The sequence below is a fragment of the Caenorhabditis briggsae genome (genome assembly GCF_000004555.2).
Source record: "Caenorhabditis briggsae complete genome, chrX, whole genome shotgun sequence".
NCBI classification, from domain to species: domain Eukaryota; kingdom Metazoa; phylum Nematoda; class Chromadorea; order Rhabditida; family Rhabditidae; genus Caenorhabditis; species Caenorhabditis briggsae.
Genome location: NC_013491.2, coordinates 6,910,572 through 6,936,166, shown reverse-complemented (window position 1 = coordinate 6,936,166; position 25,595 = coordinate 6,910,572). Strand labels below are relative to the sequence as shown.

The 25,595-nt window shown below is 37.4% G+C and overlaps 5 protein-coding genes across 5 annotated transcripts; 2 read left to right on the top strand and 3 right to left on the bottom strand.

The window, feature by feature from the left end:
• Positions 1–2,099: 2,099 nt before the first annotated feature.
• CBG17208 lies at positions 2,100–6,891 on the top strand (the record flags this gene model as incomplete). Its single annotated transcript, XM_045239328.1, has 10 exons — positions 2,100–2,266; positions 2,887–3,271; positions 3,327–3,440; positions 3,487–4,044; positions 4,543–4,663; positions 4,726–5,022; positions 5,070–5,368; positions 5,415–5,708; positions 6,214–6,394; positions 6,458–6,891. The coding sequence occupies 10 exons, from the start codon at positions 2,100–2,102 to the stop codon at positions 6,889–6,891; spliced, it is 2,850 nt and encodes a 949-aa protein (XP_045096130.1).
• Positions 6,892–10,455: 3,564 nt separating this feature from the next.
• Cbr-acl-5 lies at positions 10,456–13,882 on the bottom strand (the record flags this gene model as incomplete). Its single annotated transcript, XM_002644169.2, has 8 exons — positions 10,456–10,728; positions 11,481–11,856; positions 11,906–12,205; positions 12,306–12,446; positions 13,250–13,359; positions 13,406–13,524; positions 13,569–13,683; positions 13,769–13,882. 8 exons carry the CDS (start codon positions 13,880–13,882, stop codon positions 10,456–10,458), a joined length of 1,548 nt encoding a protein of 515 aa, XP_002644215.2.
• Positions 13,883–17,013: 3,131 nt separating this feature from the next.
• CBG17210 lies at positions 17,014–18,125 on the bottom strand (the record flags this gene model as incomplete). Its single annotated transcript, XM_002644170.1, has 5 exons — positions 17,014–17,122; positions 17,172–17,429; positions 17,478–17,655; positions 17,702–17,927; positions 18,003–18,125. 5 exons carry the CDS (start codon positions 18,123–18,125, stop codon positions 17,014–17,016), a joined length of 894 nt encoding a protein of 297 aa, XP_002644216.1.
• Positions 18,126–20,926: 2,801 nt separating this feature from the next.
• On the bottom strand, positions 20,927–25,595 carry Cbr-cut-5 (the record flags this gene model as incomplete). Its single annotated transcript, XM_002644171.2, has 10 exons — positions 20,927–21,073; positions 21,593–21,678; positions 21,725–21,815; positions 21,862–22,021; positions 22,068–22,183; positions 22,271–22,385; positions 22,486–22,628; positions 24,672–24,830; positions 25,338–25,412; positions 25,557–25,595. The coding sequence occupies 10 exons, from the start codon at positions 25,593–25,595 to the stop codon at positions 20,927–20,929; spliced, it is 1,131 nt and encodes a 376-aa protein (XP_002644217.2).
• On the top strand, positions 23,857–24,431 carry CBG17212 (the record flags this gene model as incomplete). Its single annotated transcript, XM_045239326.1, has 2 exons — positions 23,857–23,935; positions 24,157–24,431. 2 exons carry the CDS (start codon positions 23,857–23,859, stop codon positions 24,429–24,431), a joined length of 354 nt encoding a protein of 117 aa, XP_045096129.1.

Below are 25,595 nucleotides of genomic sequence, written 5' to 3'. Positions count from 1 at the left end.
GAGCTATACTAAACGACGCAAAAAAAGTGACCACTTTTAAAATATGAATAATAATGGGTGGTCAAGGCTTTTCCTTCCTTCTAACGGAAGGAAAGGGAGGAAATGTACGAATATGTAACGAAACTTAGCGCAATTTTCTAAAGAGAAGAGAAGGAGACACACAAGCGCAGGCGTTTCTCTCTCCCCATCGTCAGAGTGACCAAATGTTGTTATGGAAACCGTCTAGAAAACAAGTGTTAGTGATGGCGTTTCCCTCCGCTTTATCGCATGGCTCATGCTCACACACACATACACATCCACAAAGAATAATCCCATGGTTTCTATTCAGCCAATTTCCTGAGCAATTTCGAGAATGAAGCTAGAGGAAGCCGTGAAGTTGTGCGGTGGTCATTTTGGGGCAATGCATAAGCTTTTCAAAAAGTGCAGAAGACTTCAATGGGTTATAATGTTTTTGAAGGTTTTGGTTTTTAGTGAGCTGTTTTTGAGCGTTAAAAATTCTGGAAAAAACAGAGTTCGAAGTTTGTGGAACAGTAAAAATCTTAGGTTTCAAATTTTGTAACAGTTCACAGAAATCAAAAAATTTGCATTTTTGAGCTTCGGGATATTTTGCCACTAGACATTTAGCGACTAGACATTTTGATACCATAACAATACGGCAAATTGATATTTTTCCAAAAAAAAAATTTAGTTCGAAAAATTCAAAAAACTGAACAAATTTTAAAATTTTGGAATTTTTTGAATTCCATTTTTTTTTAAATTTTTGTTGTCTGAAACGTGTCTATTCACTTTGAAAACGGCCGGTTGCAAAGTGTCACAGAAGAATCCGTTATTTTTTCGACTCCGATTTTTTTAAATCAGGAAAAGTAAATACTGGGAACCCAAGCCAAGCCAAGAAAATAATGGAAAAAGTCCGGCCATAAAATATGTTTTTTTGTTACTAAAATTGTCAACAACACACCTGAAAAATCTGGAAAAAAATCATTTTTGATTGAAATTTTCCTAAAAGTTCACAGAAATAAAGAAATATGAATTTTTCTAGTTTTTGAGGATTCATTTTTCATTTGACTTTATTGAAAAAGCTTCTTACTTTTTGTTGTTATGCTTTGCCATCTTTCTTTTTTCGTTTTTTTTTGGGTTTTCAATCGTCAAGAGATATTGGTCTTGTTTAATTTGGATAATGCAATTATTTCCAGAAGAATTCTTTTTTTTTTCAAAGTTAACAAAGACTTCGAGAATCTTCTAACTTTTTTTGACATTTTTAGCTTTTGAAATTTGGTTATTTTCAGACATTTTCCTTAGGTGAAATTTTAACAACTTCAGGAAAAATTTTTTTCTTTAGAGACTTTCCGATCTCATCTTAAGATTCCAAAAAAAAAACCATTTGTGCAAACATCTTCATCATCTTCTCCCACTCGAATATGTGCTTAATACAGTAGCAGTATGAAAAATAAGCATTCATCATGAACTTTCGATTTTTAATACTTTTCACTGGTCAAATAAGCGTTTGAAGAAAAAAGGAAGACGGGGTGCGACGACTAAAATTGGTATGACCCAGATTGCAAAAACACGAGGCAAATATGTAAATAGACTGTGTATATACTACTAGACTGTCCCTTTAGAAAGTTTTTTGTCATGAAATCATATTCTTCATTCATCCATTTTGCTATGGCGAGACCCGTTTTCTCTGATCTCGAGTGACCTTTTTTCATTCGCTTCATAGAAACTATTGTATGCCATATCACCTAGACCGTTGCTTCTTACGCCGGCCAACATTCAGGACACCGCACAAAAAGAAAATTGGAAGGCGATAAAGGCAAGGATACCCAGCAGGATAGTTTCCAAGCATTCGCTCCAGGACGTCGAGACCGGGCGACCCACATAAATTCGGTCGACGAGATAAACCCTTCTTCTTCTCGTCGTTCTTGCGGATATATCACTTCATTTCACTTCTTTTCTCTTTTAACGGACAGTTCGCCCCCCCCCCCCCTCCCTCCCGCGCTAATCTCACTTTCTTTTTTCCATTCCCATCACTTTCACATTTATCAAGATAAGCCAAGTTTCTATAAAGCCTCAATTTCAGAAAACTATCGGTTTGAAAGATGAGGGTGTTGTTGTACACCCTCGCGGTGGTCGCCTCGTCGTCTGCACAATTTTTCATGTCTGGAAATAATCGAGAGAGTTATAACGATCAGTTTGGAGTCAAGGATGCCATTAGTTCATGGAGTGATGCATTGAGGAAGATTGCGCTCAGGAATAATCCTAAATTGTGAGTTTTTTTTTAAAGATTACTGTAAGGACAAATATTTCCAGTTAAGAAAAACCATTTGCCTTTTTTCTAACAGGTTGCCATTCTCATAATTTCACATTGTGATTCAAAATTTTTTAATTGTATTGTATTAGATGTTCAATTTTAGAAAGTTTTAGTAATTTTGATCATCTTTAGAAGGATAGAGCTTTTCAGTTTTTCATTATTTAACGTTTAGTTAAAAGTTTAACGTTTAGTTAAAAGTTTAGAGAATAGACAAAAGAATTAGAAAATAAGAGAGTAAAACAAACCTTAATTTAAAACTTTGGGTTTGCAAAATTTTTGATAATTCCTAGTTTTTCAGCTTTTTGCCGATTTTTCAAATTCGCCGGCGTTTTCTTGTTTTTAACATAAAACCGGGCGGAAAAGGGGTATTTCTTAAAATAATTCGGATTTCTTAAAAATTAGGAAGTTTCAAAAATTTCTGTGAATGCAAAGTTTTTAATTTAGGTCTGTTTTACATCCTCCAATGTTTTCAAAATAATCGCAAACTCTGGACAGCTGAGCTTCAGACACCTGGAAATGATGAAAATGTCCAAATATCAACAAAAAATATTTGTGACAGGATTCTTTTTTTCCAGCTACGCACCAAGCAACGTGAAACAATTCACCATCGAACCACCTGCATTCAAACCAGAAGATCTCGATCTGAACAAGCTGAAACGTGGAAAAGGAGACTCTATCATTAACGAGAAAATGTTGACGTTGCTCCTGCCGCGTATGAAGGGGCAGAACCCATTTACCACGACCACCACTTCCACGACACCAAAGCCAACGACAACTACCAAGACAACTACAACCACCACCACGACTACAACTACAACTACAACTACTCCCGCACCAACAGCTACAACCACTAAGCCTACAACTACCCCAACTACCACAGAAGCCACAACGACAACCGAAGAACTACCAAAACAACAACTTGCCGGACGATTGGTTCAGCCGGATATGGATAGTGGCGAGGTAAGACACATCCCTGTTCGTTTAACGACTCGATTTACAATCTCATTTCTTTTAGCCAGAGTCGGCGGAAGATGGTATCGAGAAGAAAAAGGAAAGTCGAGTGGAATTTACGACCGATGACAACAATGTTAGCCAGGAGGAGGATGCTAAACCAGATAAGAAGGAAGAGGTTTAATCTTGTTGTTAAGAACAATCATTGGTTTTATTTTTTTCAGAAAGAAAAGGAAGAAGAGGCAACTACTGAAGCCTCTACTGAAGCCACTACTACAGAAAAATCCAGCACAGCTAAACCTACAACCAAAGCTACTTCCAAAGCTCCTTCTAATTCAAAAGACACCAAGTTATCTGTAAAAATTAGAAGTGAGGATGAGAAGAAGGAGCAGGACAAACTGTCCGATGATGACAAGCCAGAGTACATGAAAAAGTTGGAAGAGATTTATGCTAAAGAGGAGGAGCTTGTGGAGAAGGAGTTGGCGGATATGTCTGTGGCTGAGATTTTCAAGAAAGAAGTCACCACCACAACGACCACTACGAAAAAGCCAACTACAAAGAAGGCTACAACGAAAACTACCAAAGCTACAACCACCACTGAAGCCACAACTACCACTGAAGCTACTACAACCACGACCACGATTACTACCGAGGCACCAACAACTACAACAATCACAACGACCACAACGACTACAGAACCAACCACAACCACCACAGAACCAACAACGACTACCAAGGATCCACTAGCTGAGAATGAAGAACTTGCTAAACAAGCTGTCGAGGTACAGTACCGGGCCGTGAGAGACACAAACACATATTTTCAGTTGATTTTCTGTTATTTAGGCTATTTTAAGGAGTCTGGAACTTGACTGTCAAGTTTTCCGAGAACTTTCAAAACTTTGGAGGGTGTGAAACTAACCTAGATCGAAAAATTACATTCACAGAAAATTAGGAAAATGCCTAGTTTCATAGCTATGCGCCGATTTCTGAGAGAGATTTTTCAATAGCTTTCTTTGTACCGAAAACGTAAAAAAAACGGATGTTTTTTTTTAATTGGCAAAACTAGTAATATCAAAAAATTCTGTGAATGCCAAACTTTTATTCTCGTTTAGTTTCACACCTTCAAAAATTTTCAAACGGATCGGAAACTTTACAGACGAGCTCTAGACTCCTGAAATTGGCCGATAATCAACTGAAAAATATGTTTTTGCATATCTTATTGATCGGTACTCTGAGTGTTATCTATTCATAACCAATTCCCATTACTTTTTGATATTCAGGTTCTCAAATCGCTTGATGAAGAGGAAAAAGCCGACGAGGAGAAGAATGTGGAAGTCCAAAAGCGCAAAGACGAACGAGACGCCGCGAGAAAAAGAATCAACAACTTTTTGAAAATGATGCGTAAGATATCAAAAACATAGGGGGGGGGGGGGGCAGCCAGTGACTCAGATATTCATTTCCAGAGAAAGCTAGGGAAAACAAAAACAAGCCGCATAAGGAGACGACAACAGAGGTGCCAAAGACGACTAAACCTGAGACAACGACGGCTACAACCGAAGCTGTGACTTCTGAAGCCACCCCAGAAGCCACTACAACTACCACTGAGGCTACGACGAGTACAAAGCCACCATCGAACATTCCAGAAGCGGAAGAGGAGATTGAAGAAGAAGAAGCAACGTCTACTACTACAGCTGGAGATGGAGAGACCACCACTTCAGATATTCCAGAATATATAAAACAGAGAAATGCGCTAGTTGGAAGTGAGCTTTCAGGGTCAAACTCTCTTTAGATGATCCCTTTATTCCAGTCAAAACTCTGTCGCCAGCCGAGCTCGAAGCTGCTATCAATGCCAAGCCAATAACATCATCTGCTGAACAAAAGGATTCAACCAGCGAACCGTCGAGCTTCATCACAGGCGCTCCATCCGCCGCTTCTGCTGCAGCTGCCGTCGCCCTCCCAGAACCAGCTGCTCCACCACAGATTGCTCTTCCACAACTAACCGCTCCTCAACTCTCTCAACTCATGAGGCCAGTTGCTGGAATTATGGAGGACATCCGTCCAATTCTCGGTTCCATTCTTCAAGGATCATCTGCTTCAAGAGCTAGAGTAAACTAGAAATTTGTAGACCAATTGAAAATCAAGTCATATTCAGGCCGCTTCTGTCAGAACCTACGAGAGAGCCAGAACTCCAAACATTCGAGATATCATGGCTGATGGATACTCTGAGAACTCATTAGTAGGATTCGGCTCACAGCTGGCTAGAGAGATTTTGAATCCGGGTATTTTGAAAAGAGATAAGCAGTCAAGAGAAAAAGCGATGGCCGCTAAAATTGAAGAAGCAAAAATCAGAAACAATGCTGCAGCGGAGGCAATGGCCACTGGAGCACCGCTAGACCTCTCTGCCTATCAGAACTATGCTCAACAACAGAAACCAGTGGCAACAAATGTAATTAAAATATTTACAGTTGCTCTCAATGAGATATACGAAAATGTATTTTTTTAGTTGATTTTCACGACTTTTAGGAGACTGGAGCTCGGCTATCAAGATTCCAATCACTTTGAAAATCTTGGAAGGTGTAAATCAGACCTGGTTGGAAAACTTTGTATTATAGAGTTTTTCGAAAATTCCTAATTTTCCAGATATTTGCCGATTTCCGCAAGATTTGACTCGTTTTATACTAAAAACGTGAAAAAAACAGGTTTTATTCAGAAGTCGGCAAATAGCTGGAAATCCAAGGAATTATTTGAAAAGTTATGTCAAATCAAAATTATCAATCTGTGTGTTTTTTACACCCTCTGAATATTTCAAAGTGATCGGATGCTTAACAGTCGAGATCCACTCTTGAAAATGATCAATTGCCAAAACTCAACAAACTGAAAAATACGTTTTTGTACATTTTATTGATCGTTACTGTAACTTATGAAACCTTACAACTAGAAATTAATTTTAGGGAAACCTTCCATACTTCATTCCCCCACCAAAAGGATACGTCGGACCACTACCACCAGCACCACCACCACCAACCTTCCGTGTTGCCCCACAAGCTCCAGTACCACTTCCAGTAGTAGAGACACCTCAGCCAGTGACCCTTCCACCAACGACTCTTCCAGTGATCACCACTAAGAAAACTCGTGAGTCACATTCAATGAGCTGATTTTTTATTCATTTTAATCAACATATAAAACGTTTTTCAGCAAGAACCAAAGATGAGGGCTATGAGCAAGGACGTGATGATGTTCATGCTACATTTAATGGAGATTCCGGAGTGATGATGGGTGGTAGACACAGTATGCCTACCCCTGACTTTATGAACATGCCAAGTGAATCATTCGGTCTAGCTCCGGCTCCAGCTCCGCCATCACCAGCAACCACAGCTAGCACTTCAGCTCCCACAGCTGCCGCTGAAACACCACCAGCACCCGGAGCACCAGCTCCATCCCCATTTGGAGGCGGAGGCTTTGGAGGAGGTAGCGGGTTTGGAGGAGGAGTGGTGGAGGCTTCGGAGGTGGATCCGGACCATCAGTTCCGTTTGATGAGGTTGAGAAGAATACAAAGACAGATTACTCGTTCTTCACATCGAATAGAAAGAAGATGTAAATGTGATAACTTGAATATTGAGGTGTCATAGACGTTTAGCCATAACGGAGTACTTAATAATTCATAATAATGATAATAATAATTTTAATAATACCTATGCTTGATCTGCGTTTAATCATTTTATTTCGTTTTTTTTTGACTGGTATCACTTGTGAACAAGTTCTAATGAAAATTTATTTTTGCAAAATCCTAGCATTTAGAGGCTACAGTATGTATGGAGTGCATTTGGTTACATTATTTTCACATCCCTGATGCAATATGTTGTTAAAAAATGTTTTCTCATTCGTCTGACGTTAATATAACATTGTGTTGCACAATATAAAAAGCGCTCAGGATCGTCTCAAAAAATGCTTCAGAAAATGTTTTCTTCAAAAACCAAAACTACCATATTCTTACTCCTAGTTCTCATCCTTGCTGTGAATTCGGCGATTCTACCTAGCGGACTTTCAAAACGTTCCATTCGCTCCGAACTTTGTGTTAACAATGATGATTGCATGTTTGGCACATGTAGAAGGGGAATTTGCAATCTTTCTCGGAAGAAGAGAGAAGCTTTCGTGCAAACGCCGTGTTTCCTGATGCCGGAATGCTGGCATTATCACCAAGTATGCCCATTTGACCTCTTCTGCTTTCATGTTCCCATAGGAAAAAAGTAATGTTTAGTGTTAATAAAATGTTTGTATTATGATTTTAAATTCAAGCAAAAAAGAAGGATTCTCCCATTTCAGACAAGTACGAAACTTCGGAATAAAATTTGGAAGCACGTTCACAAAACGTAAAACTTGTCAAACTGTGCGTTTCAAGTTCATACGGTCACTTGTGTTTCAGGTCACAACTTGTGAATCGCTAGAGATATCATTCTAAAAATTGAAAAATCGGATTTTAGACAACAAATAAAATACATTTAGTAAGCGATTTCTGTCCTGCAATGTGGAAAACTATTGGAGCTATCTTCAAAAGTATGAAAATTGTCATTTTTAACTGTTGAAAGTTTATAAAGCCACTTCTCATATCGGTAGATCATGATCTCCAGGACTCCAGGCTTTGAAATTTTCTAATCTGAGTGAGGCTCTGATATTTGGTTTATATCATTGTTAACGTCTCAATCTTTGTTGAAATTCTACTTTGTTTCCTCCTGGTAAAGTTCTGGAAAATTTGAAAAAACGCCATTGTGTTTTTGAGCTGCCGGAATTTTTCTGAAGCCCAATCGTTTCCAGAAAATTCTCGGCATTGGTTGTTATCGTTGAAGTAACAATTTTTCACTTTTTTTTTCTGAATATTTTCACAAAAATAGAAATATGTTTTAGTTTTTCCGGCCAGTCTAGATACTGTTTCTATTCCAAAAGGGATACTTTGTAATGGGACTTTCAAAAATATGAATTCTGTTGAATTCCGAAGTTTTTCGAAAATTTCGGAAGATCGACTTGATGAAACTGACAATTTGTGGGGTTCGTTTGTATAGATATATCCATACTTGCAACGGGCCGTGCCGGGCTTTCAAAAAGTTGGTCAAGGCCCGGCCCGGCCCGGAAGGCCCGGACAGTTTTGGCCAGCTTCCAAATTTAGGAAAAATAATTCTTTTTTTTTGGAAAAACGTTGAATTAGCATCTAATTTTGAGCTGAATTGTAAGTATCAAATTTTCAATGCTTAAACAAAATTATAAAAATAAAAAATGTTTGCTTACTTTTTTCCGGATGTGGGATCGGACTGAAAATTGCATTTTTGAAGTAAAATAACACTTTTTTCTCAAAAACTAATTGTTTTTGTTTAAAAAAATTTCAAGAATTTACCAAAAAACATTTTTGTTTGAGAAATTTCGATCAAAAATTCCTTTCCGGGCCTTCAACGATTTTTGCAAGTATGGATATATCATTTCATCATTTTGCAACCGGACGTTTTAGAACTAATAATTTCGCAACTAATGATTTCAATACAAAATGTTTCAGAAAAGTCGATTTCAGAAAAAAAAATCAAAACATCCGTTACAAACGGCCCATACTCCGGGGGTACATCAAAAAGGGGTACATTGAGGGTACATCACTCTTATAGGGTACATTGACTCAGAGGGTACATTGACTGATAGGGTACATCTGTGGAGGAGTCTGATAGGGTACATTGACTCAGAGGGTACATTGACTGATAGGGTACATCTGTGGAGGAGTCTGATAGGGTACATTTAAGCAACTCTCATAGGGTACATCGACGAAATACTCAAAGGGTACATCGAAAAAATCTGAAAGGGTACATTGGTCTGATTTCGCACAGTTTTCGAATGTTCGTAACTTAATGAGACGGACAAGTTTTATAACGAAGTTTCGGTCATTCATCGGATTATAAGCAACTTACTGATGCTCGGCGAGGTTTTGCAACGTGCTCCTCCTCAATCTTGAATAGTAAGCGCTCATTCCTCGACACTTAGGGACGAACATTGTATCTTTCATTGTATCTGTTTGAAGTTATTTATCTTCCTGGGCTAGAAAAAAAAGTGTAGCTCGCTGCTCAAGCTTTCAGAATGCGGGTAAATTACTAAAATTGTTTTGAAATAGCGTTCCTGAGTGATCGAGAAATGAGCGCGTACTATTCAAGATTGAGGAGGAGCACGTTGCAAAACCTCGCCGAGCATCAGTAAGTTGCTTATAATCCGATGAATGACCGAAACTTCGTTATAAAACTTGTCCGTCTCATTAAGTTACGAACATTCGAAAACTGTGCGAAATCAGACCAATGTACCCTTTCAGATTTTTTCGATGTACCCTTTGAGTATTTCGTCGATGTACCCTATGAGAGTTGCTTAAATGTACCCTATCAGACTCCTCCACAGATGTACCCTATCAGTCAATGTACCCTCTGAGTCAATGTACCCTATAAGAGTGATGTACCCTTTTTCGATGTACCCTCGGAGTAAAATCAAAACATCCGTTACAAACTACAATATCGTTAATTTGAAATTGATTTCTTTGCTTCTTACATTAATTGTATTCGAGTCTGTTCGACATCAACGGAATACATGAGAGAGTGAAAACATGTAGAAAAATTGTCTATGTGATTCACAGTCTTCTACATAATTCACAGTCCATCGAGATTTGTTTTTGAAAAACATATTTGCTCTATATAAAACTTCGAGCTAGTATACAGAGACAAACTCAACAATGATTTGTTTGAAACATTTACGAAACATTTGATGTTAGCTCTTACTGTCGCTGCGTATCCGTATCTGTGGATGAGGACCAACACGCAACCACCCACAACGCTTCGTGGTCCATGTGCTTCGGAATGCCTCGTATACCGTGATTGCAAATGCTCCCACTTGGGTCTTTGGAAGATCAGCGGACCAGGAACAATCCGGCCGGATATATTTTTTGGCAGGAAATAATTTTTGTAACATAATTTTTGAAACCCCACTCCTTTGAATAAAGTACTTTCATTCAACAAAAAAAACGAGATTACGGTTTCAAAAAGTTATAATTTCAATACACGATTCAACACGCGGAAAACTGAGCAAAAAAATGGCGAAGGAGAAATGGCTAGTGTGTTTTGTACAAAAGTGTAATAATAAACTTGGGTAGAAAAAAAAACAAAAAACTATAAAAATATGATTCAATCTACTTTGATGTGCTGCTGACTATCATCGGTGTCCTGTTCTCCAAGTTTGAATTTTGGTTTCAAGGATGAGATTTTCCTGATCATCTCCTCTTCGTCGTCCTGTTCATCAATCTGTTTGAGCAGCTCATTTCGTTCCTCTTCTGTGATTCCTTGCATAATGTTCAAAATGTCGCTGGATTTTTCTTCGAGCATCGAGTTCAGAGTGGTGGTACGAGCAAGACGTTCAAAGTAGAGTTTTTGTTGCAGTGTTACTAGTTTGCTTGATACCTGGAAAACTGATAAGGTGATTGATAAGTGAGAATCGAAAAGCGTATTGACAACCATGCAATAAGCCAGACCAATTTTTTGATATTTTAACATTTAAATGAAGCAAGTCGGTCAGTACTACAAGATGTTACTGTTTGAAAATCTGTCCTTCACATATGTAATGTCACTAGCCAAGTAGAAAGCGGAAAAATATTTTTGGTTGATTTTTCTCGCCTCAACAACTTCATGGTCTAGAACCAGGGATGTTCGGAACAGAATTCCAAATTTCGAAAATTCCAAAAACTTTTGAATGGGTGGTTTTTTTTTTACAAAAATCGGAATATTCCGATGATTCTGAGATTTCGAAATTTTCAAAATCGGAATATTTCAAAATTCTGAATTTCCGAAATAAAACAAACCAGAATTTTTGGATATCCCGATACAACCCGAAAAGGCGATTTCGAACATTCCTGACTACACCTTTTATGTAAAGTACAGTTTTTCATTTTAAAAAATCATATTTAAAAAACTTCTTCTCGATTTCCATCAAATCATATTCAATTGTTCCGAAAATATTGAGGCTCAAAGAAGCTGTTACCAGCTCGTTTCGACATGTTATCCAATTGATAGCAAATGCTTTCGGTTTTTCCAAAATTGAGAGCTTCCTTTTATATTTTTCTACTGGTTGAAAACAAGTTAATAGCTCCACCAAGATAAAAATTAGAATGCACGTTTTCTCGAAACTGTTCTTTTTTTCCAAGCTAAATACTCACCCGTTCTCTCTTCAACGCTCCATCCCACTCCAAATCAATCAATCCTCCCTTTTTAGCAATTGCTCGCTTCACTCTCTTTGCAAACGAAATAGAATCTTCACCATCTCCTCTTGTCATTGGTGGCAGATACCAAACGTCACAAATGATCGCCCAAGAAGTCATCATACTCCACAAATATCTTCCGTAAGATTGAGCACTGCTGTTCCAGAAGGCATCAGTGAGACGGGTATCGTATTTGACAGCGATTGGGTAGATTGTGGAGCCGATCTCAAATGATCCCTTTTTGAACATCATCACGGAAGTGTTATTGATGCATGTTCCCTCGGGGAAGATGATGATCGGTAGCTTGTTTTCATCCTCAACATGTTCACGCATTCTGGGAAAGGATCGAGTCAGAAAAACAACTTCTGCAGTCAAAAACTCACCTATTCATGACTTGTTTTCTATCTCCAGCCTCTCCTCTCTCAAACCAAATGTGGTGTTCCGATCTGCTGAGCGTCGTTTGCAAGAATCCCAAAAATCCTCCTTGTTTCTGACCAATCATAGCGTAGCAATTGTCACAGGACAGAACCATGACGTCGATTGGCGACGTGTGGTTCGCAACACATATTCCTCCTTTGTTGGCTCGATTCTCTTTATCGTGGAAACGAATAACACTTGAGAATGCGCGAGAGTAGATTCTCATGCACATCAACATACATCTTCGGTTCAGGAACTTTCGGGTTCTGGAACAATGCAAAATTTGCAAAACGTTCAGTTTTTTAGCTTTATTTGGCCGCATTATTAATCAATTTCGGGGATTTCGAATTTAGGCAGAAAACTCACTTTGCATGTGGGATCAATCCGATGATAGATGTTGAAACGATCATCAGTACGATTGCAATGACGAACAGAGCAATTCTGCATGGGACAAGCACGTAGTAGCGGAACATGAACCCAGCGATCCAGAGTGCGGTCAGCTGCCAGCTGGAAAAGAGATTTTTTAAAGAAAATGTTTTCCAAATTTTAGTAGTCTTTCTAACAACAAAACTTATCTATTAAACTTGTTCATTTTATAAGTTTTGGTATGGTTTACTAAATAATCAGTTTTCATGGCTTTGAAAATCTCAATGTGTCAAATGTGACGCTGTGAGCTGTGAGTCTGAAAAATTGGCTCTTTTCAGAAGCATTCATATTTTAGCCATCAAGTCTTGGCAGTTTCCAATTGAGTTCAGTTGTGTTTCTATGTTGATGCATCCATTTGGGGTTTTTGGGAAATTTCAGTATCTTGAGATATTGTAAGGTTGCGATAACAAGTATTTTTGTAATTTAGCTCGCAATATCATGTTTATAAAAATTGCTCAAGTTATCCGAACTCTCTCATGTATAGTACCAATCTAAAAGATGTACAAAAACATATTTTTCAGTAGATTTTTGACCTTTTTGAGTATTTTCAGAACCCTGGAGCTTGGTTGCACAGTTTCCCATTGCTTCAAAATTTTTGGAGTTTTGTTTACTAACTTCGCAGTCATAGAACTTCTGAAATATCCTAGTTTTTCAGCGATTTGCCAATTTTTTGAAGACCTCGGTTTTTTTTCAAGTTTTTTTTTCACCGGAAAATCGACCGCCAATCTCCAGACTTCTGGAAATGATCAAACTGGCCAAAAATCAACTGAAGAATGAGTTTTTGTATACTTTATTGACCAGTGCTGTATGTGTTGATGTCTTTTGACTTGATTATTTCAATGTTCTTCAACTTTTTCCATTTTTTCAAATTTTCAAATACTCACTTAAGAAAATGGAACGTAAATTTGGTGCGACTTAGCAAATTCCATGATGGTAATTGAGCTGCAGAGAACCGGTTGGTGACTTGATCCTCGATGACAGCTTCCATTCCAGCCTAAAAATCTTTTTTTTCAGTTTATTTCATAAGCTATATGTAATACCGTAATAAAATCCAGAGTATCATCGACAAGAACGCTGACTGTTGATTGTTTTGATTCCGTTACATTCGTCTCATGCAGTTTGGCGTCGATGATGTCAGATTTCTCTCGATTGATGATGCCTGAAAAATGTATTGATCAAAAAATTAAAAAAAAAGAAACTCACCAAGGTCGGATGAGGATGAAGACCGCCGGATTTTCTTGTGTTGTGCCGGGAATTCATCTTCTTCAATAACCGAGTCTTCCTCGACATCAGATTCTTCGCTGAGCGTGGCTCCCCACTGAAAAAATGATAATGATAAGTGGGTTATCAGAGTAATCTTTGCTCTCCTCCCGCATTTCACTCCTCCCCAACCAAAAACTTACCTCGAAAATTCGAATCAATGTTTCCACATAAAGCTCACGAAGTCCCAAAGTCTTGCCGGTGACTGCCAGGAAGATCAGTAGAAGGATCAGGAACCAAAATAAGAGGAAAATCATCCTAAAAATTGAAACTATGAGATAGAAACTCGAGAAAAAAAAGAAAAAAGATTGCGTACGTGAGGGTCGAAAAAACTAGTGAAAAGGCAACAAGAAGAAAAATGAAAAAAGCGAGAGAAAAAAAGAAGAAAAATGGGATGTAAACACTCATTTTGATCAGGGATATCATCCATCAATTGTTGAAAATGATATGTTTGATTAATTTTTTCTCCGCATTTTCGACTTTCCACATATGCGAAAAATTGGCAACAACTTGAGAAAACGATTGCGGAATAAAACAAAAGATTTTTCAACTGATAAGACCAACAACGACCCCGAATCAATCACCAACTCTCTAACATCATCTAGTAAACAACTCTCAGCAGCACATGGACTGGAAGAAAATCGATAGGTTGGGAAGAGATGAGAGGGGGAACAAGAGAAAAGGCAACAATACTAAACGGTGAGGACGAACGGGAGGAGGTTAACCGGCGGGAAGAAGAGCGCGCGGAATGAGGGCCCTAGAGTACAGGGTACGCAGCACTACAATGTACTTTGGACCCTCGGGGCCTCACGTTTGTTGTGTTTCAATGGTCAATTTGACATCAATAGAAGTTTTTTTGACCTACTCTGTCTAGTCTAGCGAGCAGAGTGGAAGGTAGCAAGTCTAACATGTTTATCGCCTATCTATTCTTTTTTATTTCTAAACACTCATTCGAATGATATTTTTTGAAAATGAAATTTTATAGAAAAAAAAGATTATAGTAGAAAGCGAAACGAAACAAAAAACAGATCTAAATTTGAGATCACAAAAAATTTACAAAAGCCTAACTATTCTATTATCGTCTGAGAAAAAAAGGTTGATAGCGGATATCTCAATTAATTTTTCTTGAAAACGCAAAGGCGAATTACTGTATTGTTGGAGTCTATTTTGAAAATTATTTTCCTATTTTCTCAATCTTTCGACAATTAATGCAGGCAAACGGATAAATTTAAGACTGCAAAAACAATTTGAGGAAAAAACCCCAAGCATGATTTTCTGATGGAACACATTCTGAAAATCGCAAAAATTCAAAACTTGATGATCTTGAAAGAAGAAGATTTTTTGAATTTTTCAGTTTTCAGATTCTGTTCTATCAGAAAAAAAAATTTTTTTAACCCTAAAATTGTTTTTGTAGTCTGAAATTTATCCATTCGCTGAAGGACAGTTTGCTCTTGCGCCTTAAGAAAAATTCAACGAGATATCCGCTCTCAAAGACAATTTGTTTGCTTACTAGTTAGATGACGATAATACCGTGAATAGCCTGATGAAACGATATTCTATTCTTGCGCTTCGAGCAACATTACGACAATTTCTATGAAAGATTTCCCGCTGGCAGGTAAATTCCCTTTACTGATCCTCCCTCTTTCATTGCGTTTTTCACAATCAAAACAAAATGAAAATTGAGTACAATTTATTAAGCATGAAAATTTCTATACTTATACATAGTTAGATACAATTAAAAAATAAAAAATAGGAAATAAAATAGTGTCTTAAATATCAATGACTATTGAAGGAGATATGAAATAAATAGGGGAAATTATTTGTTAACTTTGAAATTCCGAGCCAAACATTCGAACTTTTGAAGTGTGTTCAGAAAGAGTTGTCACAATCGGGGAAGACGCCGAAGACGAGTTTTGAAATCTGAGGAATAGTCGATATTGACAGCGAAAAACGTAACTTACAGTCATCGGTGCTTCATTTTGTCGCTGACGGGTGTGTTAAGCTAGGACGAGCCATTGACCATGCTCTGAAAAAGAAAAGAAAAATTGCAAAAATTTTCCTATTTTATCACAAATTACGCCATATGATAACTTATACAGGGGCCAACCAAATAAAATTACTATAAAATAAGAAAAAACGACGAAAAAAAAATATAGAAAATGAAAAAAAAATCCAGCCGCGCGGAGCATCGTTTGACCTGGCAGGATCTCTTACCTTCTAGCCTGCCGGCAGCAGCTTTTTTGATGATGTAATCGTCATTTTACCTGCCGGATATAACTTTGAACACAATAGTTCCTGCCGGCGGAAATCTTAACCCCCCGGCAGGAACTCCATTCTTGTCTGAGTAATATCACGAAAGTTTTACCAATTGACAAATTCATTTTTTGTTAATTTAGTGTTACAACGATCAGAACTTTTTTATGTTTTTTGAAAATCCTTTTAACCTTTTTTCGCTTTTTTCGTAAATGCTCTTATCAAAAACCACTTCAATTACTCGAATTGTTATGCATATCTGATTTTCTAGTTTGGCCTTTAGGAATTTTCTAATGACTGAACTTCTGAATTTCTGAATTCCTCGTATTCTGCATTTCAAATATTTTACTTTTTTTCGAAATAAAAACATTTTCCTGGCTTTGAATATCCCGCAAACTTTCGACAAAGCCATTAGGACACAGATACTTTCACACACCATCTTACCAACCCCTGAGCACTGCTCCTTGCATATCGAGGTAATCCGAAAAAATCTCCATAAAATTATTTCTCAATTTTCAAATCCGTTCAGGCTTCCCACGCAAAAACAATCAAATTGAAATTATTTAAAAACCTGAATCGTAGAACTATGAGATGCAGAAAAAAAGCCGTTCATGTTTATTCATCTGTAACGTGGCTGATAAAAAAAATGCGAAATTCAGGTTTTTTTTTGAAATATAAGACTAGAAACCTTGCCATGTGAGGATACCCGTTTTCGCTTCAAAGTTAAATCCAGAATAAAAGTTAGTGAATTTTTGACCTTTTTGAATCCGAAAGATCAATTATTAACCTTTTCAACTAACGGGTCATCTTTATATTTTTTTCTCGGTACTGTGATCACTGAAAATGTTTTTGAATGTGAGTTAGTTGAAGTTGAATGTCAGAGTTCATTTTGCACATTCTCAAAAGCATTGGATTCAAAAAAGTTCTCATTAAAACAGAACCTCCGTTTTGTATTTTTGATCATTTTGCTTGTTGTCTAGTAGAACGTCTTCAAAACTTTCTAAAACACCAGAAAAATTTATTAAAATCACCAGGAAAATTCATTTGAAATGTATGACATTTGATGCTCATGTGAGACAAGATTAGGGATTTGATGAAATAAATAAATTAATAATAGAAACCATGACGACCCGTTTTACATGTATTTCGAGAACTCGTAATAAAATGTGATGATAAGTGCTCCACCAGTAGATCGGAGCGAGTTTGTGAGAGCACCTCGGTAGAATCCATTGAATCCGTCTTTTCTGAAAAATTAGTTTATTTTTCATTTCAAAAAATAAATCTTCAACTCACTTGTATAAAGTTTTCCAGCAATCTTTCGTGCTAGCATATTGCTTCACTTTCTTTCCAGCTTGCATCATCATACTGCGTCGTACAGTATCCAACGGATAGCACATCATGCCACTTGTAGTGATAGACACCTGTGCAATTGCCCAGCATGCCGCGAAATTCAAGGATTTTGGATCCTCTACACTTGTTCTAATACTGTCGAAGATTCCAAAGAAGATGGCTCGAGAGGCAATGACAAACTGCATAGCTGCGGAGAGTCCTCTAGAAAATTCCTCTATAAAATCAGAATTTCAAAAGGATTCGACTCACTTAAACCAGGATGTCACGCCTTCACGGGCTCTAATCTTCTGGAGACAGTCAACCATTCCTGTATATTTCTTTGATCCATCTTTCTTGGTGTCCAAGGCAAGACGAGTTCTGGCAAAGTCGAATGGATACAAAATGAAGAGTGTAGTCGCGCCACCAAGACCTCCTGATACAAATGTACCTGAAAGTAATTAATCAGCTGATGAGTACAAAAGGAAATGACTGACCGGCAAGAAACTTGCTGAAACTCTTCTGACGGTCAACGTTTTTGAGAAGTTTATTTCTGTAGATGTCACGGAATGCAAAATTGAGCGTGTGGTTTGGAAGACATCTAGCTACACCGGCTCCGTTTCCTCTCCAAAGAGCCATAGGGCCTTGTTCCAGTCTAATTTTTGTAAGGCAGTCTCGAATTCCATTGTATTCTGCTACAGCGAATTCTCCTTTCCTTTGAAGCTGAAATTTTATATATTTGTTTGTTGATATTGCCTTTGAATGAGAAAAAAAACAAAAAAGACACAAATTCCTCACCTGGAGGACAAGTTTGACACGGTCAAACGGCGCTGTTGTCGTTTTGCTGATGGCAGCGGCGGCACTTCCTGCCAAACATTTTTTGCACGTTTCAAATGCATCTAGACTTGATGTGGATGCCATTGGAGTTTGAAGCTGAAAAGTAAAGATTCTTCAGTTCAAATTAGGAGTAAATGGCGTGAGAAGGAAAGTGGAGTAGTATGATGAAAGTCCTAGACTCTCAAACATTGCAAAATGAATGAACTTGATTTGAAAATGCGGCAATGGTATGATAGGCAGTCATTAAGAGAGACAAGGAAACGACACACTCTTTGATAATGCAAAGAAATGAGACGTAGATCACACCACCAGCTGATAGGAGAGAGAATGATTTTTCTTCTTCTAAGAAGCTTCCTCTTCTGCACGTGGGCAGCTTCAGGAACTTTACAAGAACCCAAAAATCGTATGCCCTAAAAATATATTTTGATGCACCACCACCCCAAAACTTTCTAGAGAAAAACATCATCATGTGGTCCCGTTCGTTCGCCATGAAAAGCATTCCTTATTTATCAAGCTGATGAAATCTCAAAGATGACTAAGGAAGAAAAAAAGGGAGAACAAGAACGGTCTATGCAGCGCAGTCTTTGCAAAATGCGTTGATATAGTGGCTGGGGGTGGAGGAGACTAAGACAAAAGATGGGGTGAGGTCGCACTCGACAAGGAAAACCCCCAGAACGGAGTGGCGGGAAGAGCACGTGAATGGCAGCTGAAGAAAATGGGGGGAGGGAGGTACAATGTGGAGGAGGAAGGAGGAATAGGAAGGCCCACTGCGATTAGTAGAATGACCAACTGTTGCAGGCTGTGATCTTCGAGAAGAGCTCGGAGAGAAAGGATGCAAAAAGTTGTATAATGGGAAAGGATGTGACTGAATGGATGGGTTTTTGAGATTGAAAAGCTGATAGGTGGGAGATGTACAATTAGTGGTGTGTAGAGATGAAGGACTGAAAAATGAGGAAGAAGAAGAAAATCTATCTAGATTATAGAAAAGAATCTGAGGAAATGGAATTTTCACATTTGGTTTGTGTTTGACAACGGTAGAAACTATGTGGGGGATTACTGTAACTCAAAATGTTGGTGGATTCTTGTCTCATCCTTTTTTGATTTTTGAAAATTGGAGCATTTTTTATTACTGATAATGTATAACATTTTTATGAATGATCACTAGATTCAAACATTCGTGTTTCCTTCAATGAAACGCCACTACTATAATTTATCGTTTTGTACAATTACCGTCGCCATTGTAATAGAATCTCCCCCAAACGAACTTTCAAACCAACTTTGGGCCACTGTATCTCGGTTCCTGTCATAGATATCAAAAAAAGATCAACTGACAAAATGTTGTTTGAATGATGAATAAAATTTTGTTAGTTGACCACTTTTTGATATATTTTACTGAAAATGAGATATGTCGGCATAAAGTTCACATCTCGAGGTCATTCTGTTGAAATCGAGATAATTGAGGTCAAATTGAAAATATCCGAGTGCCGTTTTATAAGAAGAAATACGGTACACGAGTTCATGAATACCTTGAGATAGATTATTATTGTTTCCAGTTTCTCAAGTATTTTCAGTTATGATAAGGTTTCCTAAGCCAAAAAACTCATTGCAGTCTAAATTCCAAATGAAAATCACTTTAAAAACTCCTTGTGACACTCATAAAACTTTGTTTTTTTCTACAGTAATCCTAAGAAATTTGTGAAAAAACTATGAAGGTTCCTAGTTGAACTTGTGTGTCCTAAAGCGTTTCACTCACCGTTTTCAATTTGTCAAGAGCCGTTTGTTAGAGATGAAGCTATCAGAGAAGCTTGGGTAGTCCTCAAGAATGAAATATCAGAACACATACTGTTCGAAAATTTGCCATCCCTTATATATGAATTGTTATACTGCTTTAATTGATGTTTGGATAGAAAAAAATTATTGTCATATTTCAAAAACCAGGAAAAACCATTCAGTACCGTGAGAACCAGGAAATGAATAATCATTGTATCAATGATTTTTCGGTATTCATTAAAAATTGTTTTCTGGTTATGGTGATGATCGAAAACAGAGATCAGAAACACCTACGCTGAACAGGAAAAATTTCATAAAAAATAGGGGTTTTTAGATTCAGGATTACTGTAGACACTCTAATAGAAGGTTATCCTATACTTGCACTGTGAGCTTAATTATTTTGGTTCCTATAAGAGATATCGAAAATCTATCAACTAATAAAATAATGGTGATGTTATGACAGGAATTTTATCAGTTGACAAATTTTCGATATCTCTAATAGGAACCGAGATAATTGAGCTTAAACTTTGAGGAAAGGAGGGGGAAATACGGTATTTACGAACTACACTCATCTACTATTGTGTAGTCATTTAATGTTAAGTCTTTGGCTACAAAAACATTCATTTCCGATCCACGAAAATAAGGTGACACATTTCATCATACATGAATTTGACACGTGAAGCTTCACGTGAAAACTAATACGAGCCTAGGAAAAGAGAAAGAGCAGGGTGCAATTTTATTAGTGTGCAAAACCAAGATTAGAATTTCAACGAAAAGCGGCTTGTTTTACACTATGACCTGAAAATTCTTGCGAATAAAATTTCAAATTCCAAAGAATCAAACAAACAACGAAAAATAACGGAAAACCAGTTTTAACACTAGTTAGCAAGTCATTTCCTGCGCGCGTTCCATGGAAGTTTGTCACGTTTTAATTCGGTTTTTCATTGAAATGGTTAGATCTCAAAGAAAGAAGATATTTAACATTTATGACCAAAATAGATACAGATAAAATAAGAAGAAGTCAAAGATCTGTATAACTGTATTGCACAAGTTATTAGTTAATACATTAATAAATTAAGTTTAAAATACTAAATAAATAAATATTAGAGCCAGAATTATAACATTGTGGATTGTATATTGTCAAGTTTTGTGGAGCTTCGGAAGCAGCATACATGCATGATGAAAACCAGTGAAACGATGAAAAGGAATGCGTTGAGGAAGACGAGTACGGTAGTTCCCATTGCGGTCATACACAGCTCACTCTGAAAAAGTATAGACTTGAATTTTGAGCTCAATTTCTTGGTTTCTTCGACAGGTATCAAAAAATTTTCAACTAATTATTTATCATCTTATCACCAACAGTTCGTTCGCAATTTTTTGATCTTTCATAGATTTAGAGATAATTGGACTGTAATTGGCAGTGTCTGGGTCCCTTCTATCACAAGTTTTGAGTGTATGTTTTTAGCGCACGTCTTTTACTGTTAAGCTAAATTTCAGGTTATTCCGTTCTTTTCGGTTTTGTTTTGATATTCTAGGTTTTCTTCCCTTTCTCCGTTTAATGAAAGGCAGCTTTTTACTGCTACTTTGAGCTCAATTATTCGAATTCAAATAAGAGATAACAAAAATCTATTAACTGATAGATTATTCATCATACTGTCAGCAATATTTTATTAGTTGACACATTTTTTATATCTCTTCTAGAAGCCAAGATATTTAGGCTCCAATTACAAGTATAGGGTTAGCTTTTATTAAAAAAAATAAGGAAATGATAAACCACTTACGATTCTCATATCAAAATTTCTCTGAATCCAATTTAACGAGATAATGTCATCGTTCGGGATGATGTAGTCGCTCACGATCTCGGTATCTAAAAAAATTTTGTCCTATGTTATCTACAGTAACCCTTGAAATACCTTCATAATCAATTTGAGCTGTCATTGTTGTGTTCTCTGCTGCTATATTGCTGGATCTTCGCCTTCTAGGTGGATCCGGACAGGATGGTACCTGAACTTTTTATTTATTTTTTGGTTTTTCGATCTCTTAAATTTACATCACAATAGTCAAGGCCCGGTTCTTTGACTGTTATTGATATTTGACAATCGAAATACATGTTGTCACGGTCGGCGTATTTGTACACGTGGGCTTCGCGTCCTGCCATCAGGTCGGTGGGATATTCAAGATTGGTCAGGAGATACTTGTCAAGGGCACATCTGGAAATTAACTGTTTTGAGCTAAAGTAACCCAGAAAAAACCAACCCCTTCTCATTCAAAAGCTGAACCCGCTGACCATTCCCATCATCAACGAAACAAGAGTGTACAAGCATACAAAACGTGTTTTCGTGCTCCGTATCGCATGTCCATTTGTGATAAACCTAGAAAAAGAGTCTTGTCATGTTTTGCGACTTTTCGATCTTTGATTTTTGTGTTCCCTGAGCTTCCCACATGAGCAATAAACTGACCATCTGACCGACAGTTGCAAAATAAACAGGTGGGCCAGTTGGCGATCCATCCAACACCTCATATTTGCAGACGGGCATGTTAAGCTGCTTGGAGTGCATAGTCGGTGGAGGCATACTGAAAACATTTATCGAAATTTGATAGTGATATATGAAAATTTGATCTGGACTAATGTAAAAAAATGACACCTAATATAAGTGAAAAAAATGGCACATACGAAATCTGAATCTCCTTTTGGATACGTCTCTCCATCTCCATGTAGAAACACTGCACCTTGAACACGCGATCGTTTTTGGTGAGGAATTCCGGATTGAATGCCACCACGACATTTGTGTAAAGGAACAAACCGCGTGGAGATGTCTGAAATGTTTGTTGTTGTGGTTTCTAAAGGCCTTCCAGAAAACCCTAATTCGAATATTGTTTTTTTTGACATTTAAAAATGTATTTTTTTTCTAAATATATTTTTTGGAAGCCAGAAAAAGTGTTATAAAATCATTCCTTCATAGTTTCGTTGCACGGAAAAAAATTTGAATGCGGATATCTCGTTTAATTTTTTTCAAAAGCGTAAAAGTGAGCTGCCATGTTTTTTGTCTTGCTTCAAATCCTATATTCTTGTTTCTTTTTCAATTTTTTCAACAAATTAATTTTACCGTTTGTTCGATGTGAATCGGAAAACATTAATTCAAATTATGAAAATCATTAAAAGTATAACAAAAATTTGGCAAACATTTGAATTAAGGTAAATAGAACATTGTATTTCCTTTGATAGAAGCCCTCCACTTCGGACTCAACTATCTCGAAACTGCTGAAAGATACTAAAAAGATTGAAACTGATGAAATGTAGGTGATACTATGATGAAAAATTTATCAGTTGACAAAGTTTTGATATCTTTAACAAGAATCGAGATAATTAAGATAAAAGTTACCGGTTCGGGCAAGCTACAGAAATATGGTAGCGAACAGCTATGTTCTTCGAGTCTATTTCAAATATCACTTTGTCTTTATCAATTTTTTGTCGATTTTCACCCTTTTTGTGATGTAAATCGGAAAAAAAGGGTTAAAATGGTGAAAATAATTAGAAGAAATACGACAATCGTCAAAATTTGCAAGAATAGGCAACATATATTCATAGTTTCAAAAAATATGGTAGTTTGCTTTTCCGACTTCAAGAAAAGTTTAAAGAGTTATCCTCTCTTAACTGTTTTTTCCTCACCCAACGATAATAACCATTTAGATCAGTTATGAGTCCCAACCGGTGTTATCAATTCCGGTACTAGTGATCATGATCAAAAAGTTGTCCCAATATCAGTTTTTTTCATATTCCTTTCCGTTTTTCATTCTACTATTCCCCTCTCTTCACTCAATGAAAGTGATATGTGCTGATAAATAATCTGAGCCATTCGTTTGCTCAGACAAATGACCGGTTCTTTATTGTCGCCGGGGAGGGCCGCCGTGCGCAGAACCGTTCGTGAGCCGGCTCTTCTCACCGATTATATAAGGCGGCCGCTTTTTGATATGCCATCATCAATATCGCCTTTTCATTTTTCTTTCGTAGCCAAAAAATCCTTTCTAGCCACCGGTATTTCAGATGCGTCGTTCTGTATTGGTCCTTTCAACTTGTGCTCTCCTAGCCCTCGGACAAGACTGGGGAGGTGGTGGTGGTTACGGTAAGTATAATTGAAAGACATGAAATTAAACTTCTTTATTCCAGGAGGCGGTGGTGATATGGGAGGATACGGTGGCGGAGGATACGGTGGAGGTGGAGATATGGGAGGTGGATACGGCGGTGGTGGCGACATGGGTGGAGGATATGGAGGTGGTGGTGATATGGGAGGAGGATACGGTAAGTGGTTTTATTCCATAACTTTCAAAGATTTCCGTTTTTCAGGAGGCGGTGGTGATGGCGGATACGGAGGATACGGAGGTGGCGGATATGGAGCTGGTGGTGATATGGGAGGAGGTTACGGTATGGGTGGCGGCGGTGGAGACGGTGGATACGGAGGTGGCGGTTACGGAGGAAACATGGGAGGAGGAAATATGGGAGGCGGTGGTGGATACGGATCCTACCAAGGTGGACCACAACCGGGAGGTGGACAAGGAGGATATGGAGGACAACCTTACGGAGGTGGTGGACAAGGAGGATGGCCACCAATGCCAAACTAATTTTATTTATCTCTTATTTAATATTTATCCGCTGTATCTTATATATGCACACACGACACCTTTTTTGTATCTTCTCCCTGTCGTAAGTGACTCATAATAAATAAAATATTCAATTGTCAAAAATTTTTCTATGCTAATTATCCCACATATAGATTCCATTCGGATCAGATAACCCAGTGTTCAGACAAGAAGAACCGGAAATGAACACACAGATGCATACACACATCAACAAACACTTACCGAATGTCTTTTCTCAATTGCGCACTGATCGAAAGTCAGCCGAAGACTGCTGTTCTTTGCGGATTCGTCTTTTCTGGCGAACGTTCGGCAGTCCGGATTGTCAAGGTGGTTTTGAACGAACGCGATGCCGTGGAATGTGGTACGAGTGTCGAATTTGACCTGAAAAATTATTTTTAGTGACTTGAAAATAAGTAAAACTTTGGAAAATCCTATTTAAGTTTTTGAAGTAGTTTCAAATCAACCCTGGAATTTCTTTCAGAAAACCGCAGCAAATACCTATTTCCTCTAATAGAATCCAACCTTAACCGTCCACTTCGAACTCATATATTCCTTTGAAAAATATCAAATATTTGTCAACTGATAAAATACTGGAGATATTATAATAAAGAATGTTTGATTTGCATTTTTGGTTATCTTCTACAAATATCCAGAAAAAAATGAAAGAAAATAAAGACAAACAATTCAGAGGGTACAACAATTTTAGGGTCATTAGAGTTCGAATCATTTTAGTGATACAAATCGGGGGTACAAAATACTTGAAAAATTCGAATTTTGCACCCCCGAGTTGTGGGTTTTGTGTTTTGTAATCATTTTTAGCCCCTTTCTACACCAGAATTGTTGTATTCTCCAAATTATGGGCCAAAAGAATGTAATAAAAAATCTTACCTCAAAAAAGTCATCACCACATTCTACAGATGGATCGCCAATAATCGCATTGTCTATTTCACCCTGGGCGGTTTGCTGAAAATCACAAAATTAGAAAAACCCCTCACGTTTGAAACTCTGAAAATGTTTTTTTTTTCAGAATTTTAAAATTTCAGAATTTTCGCGAACAAAAAACTTTCCAGAAGTTTTTTAGAATAAAAAAAGACTTCAAAAACTCACCAAAACAATAATTGCAAATACCGCAAGCACGAAATTCAT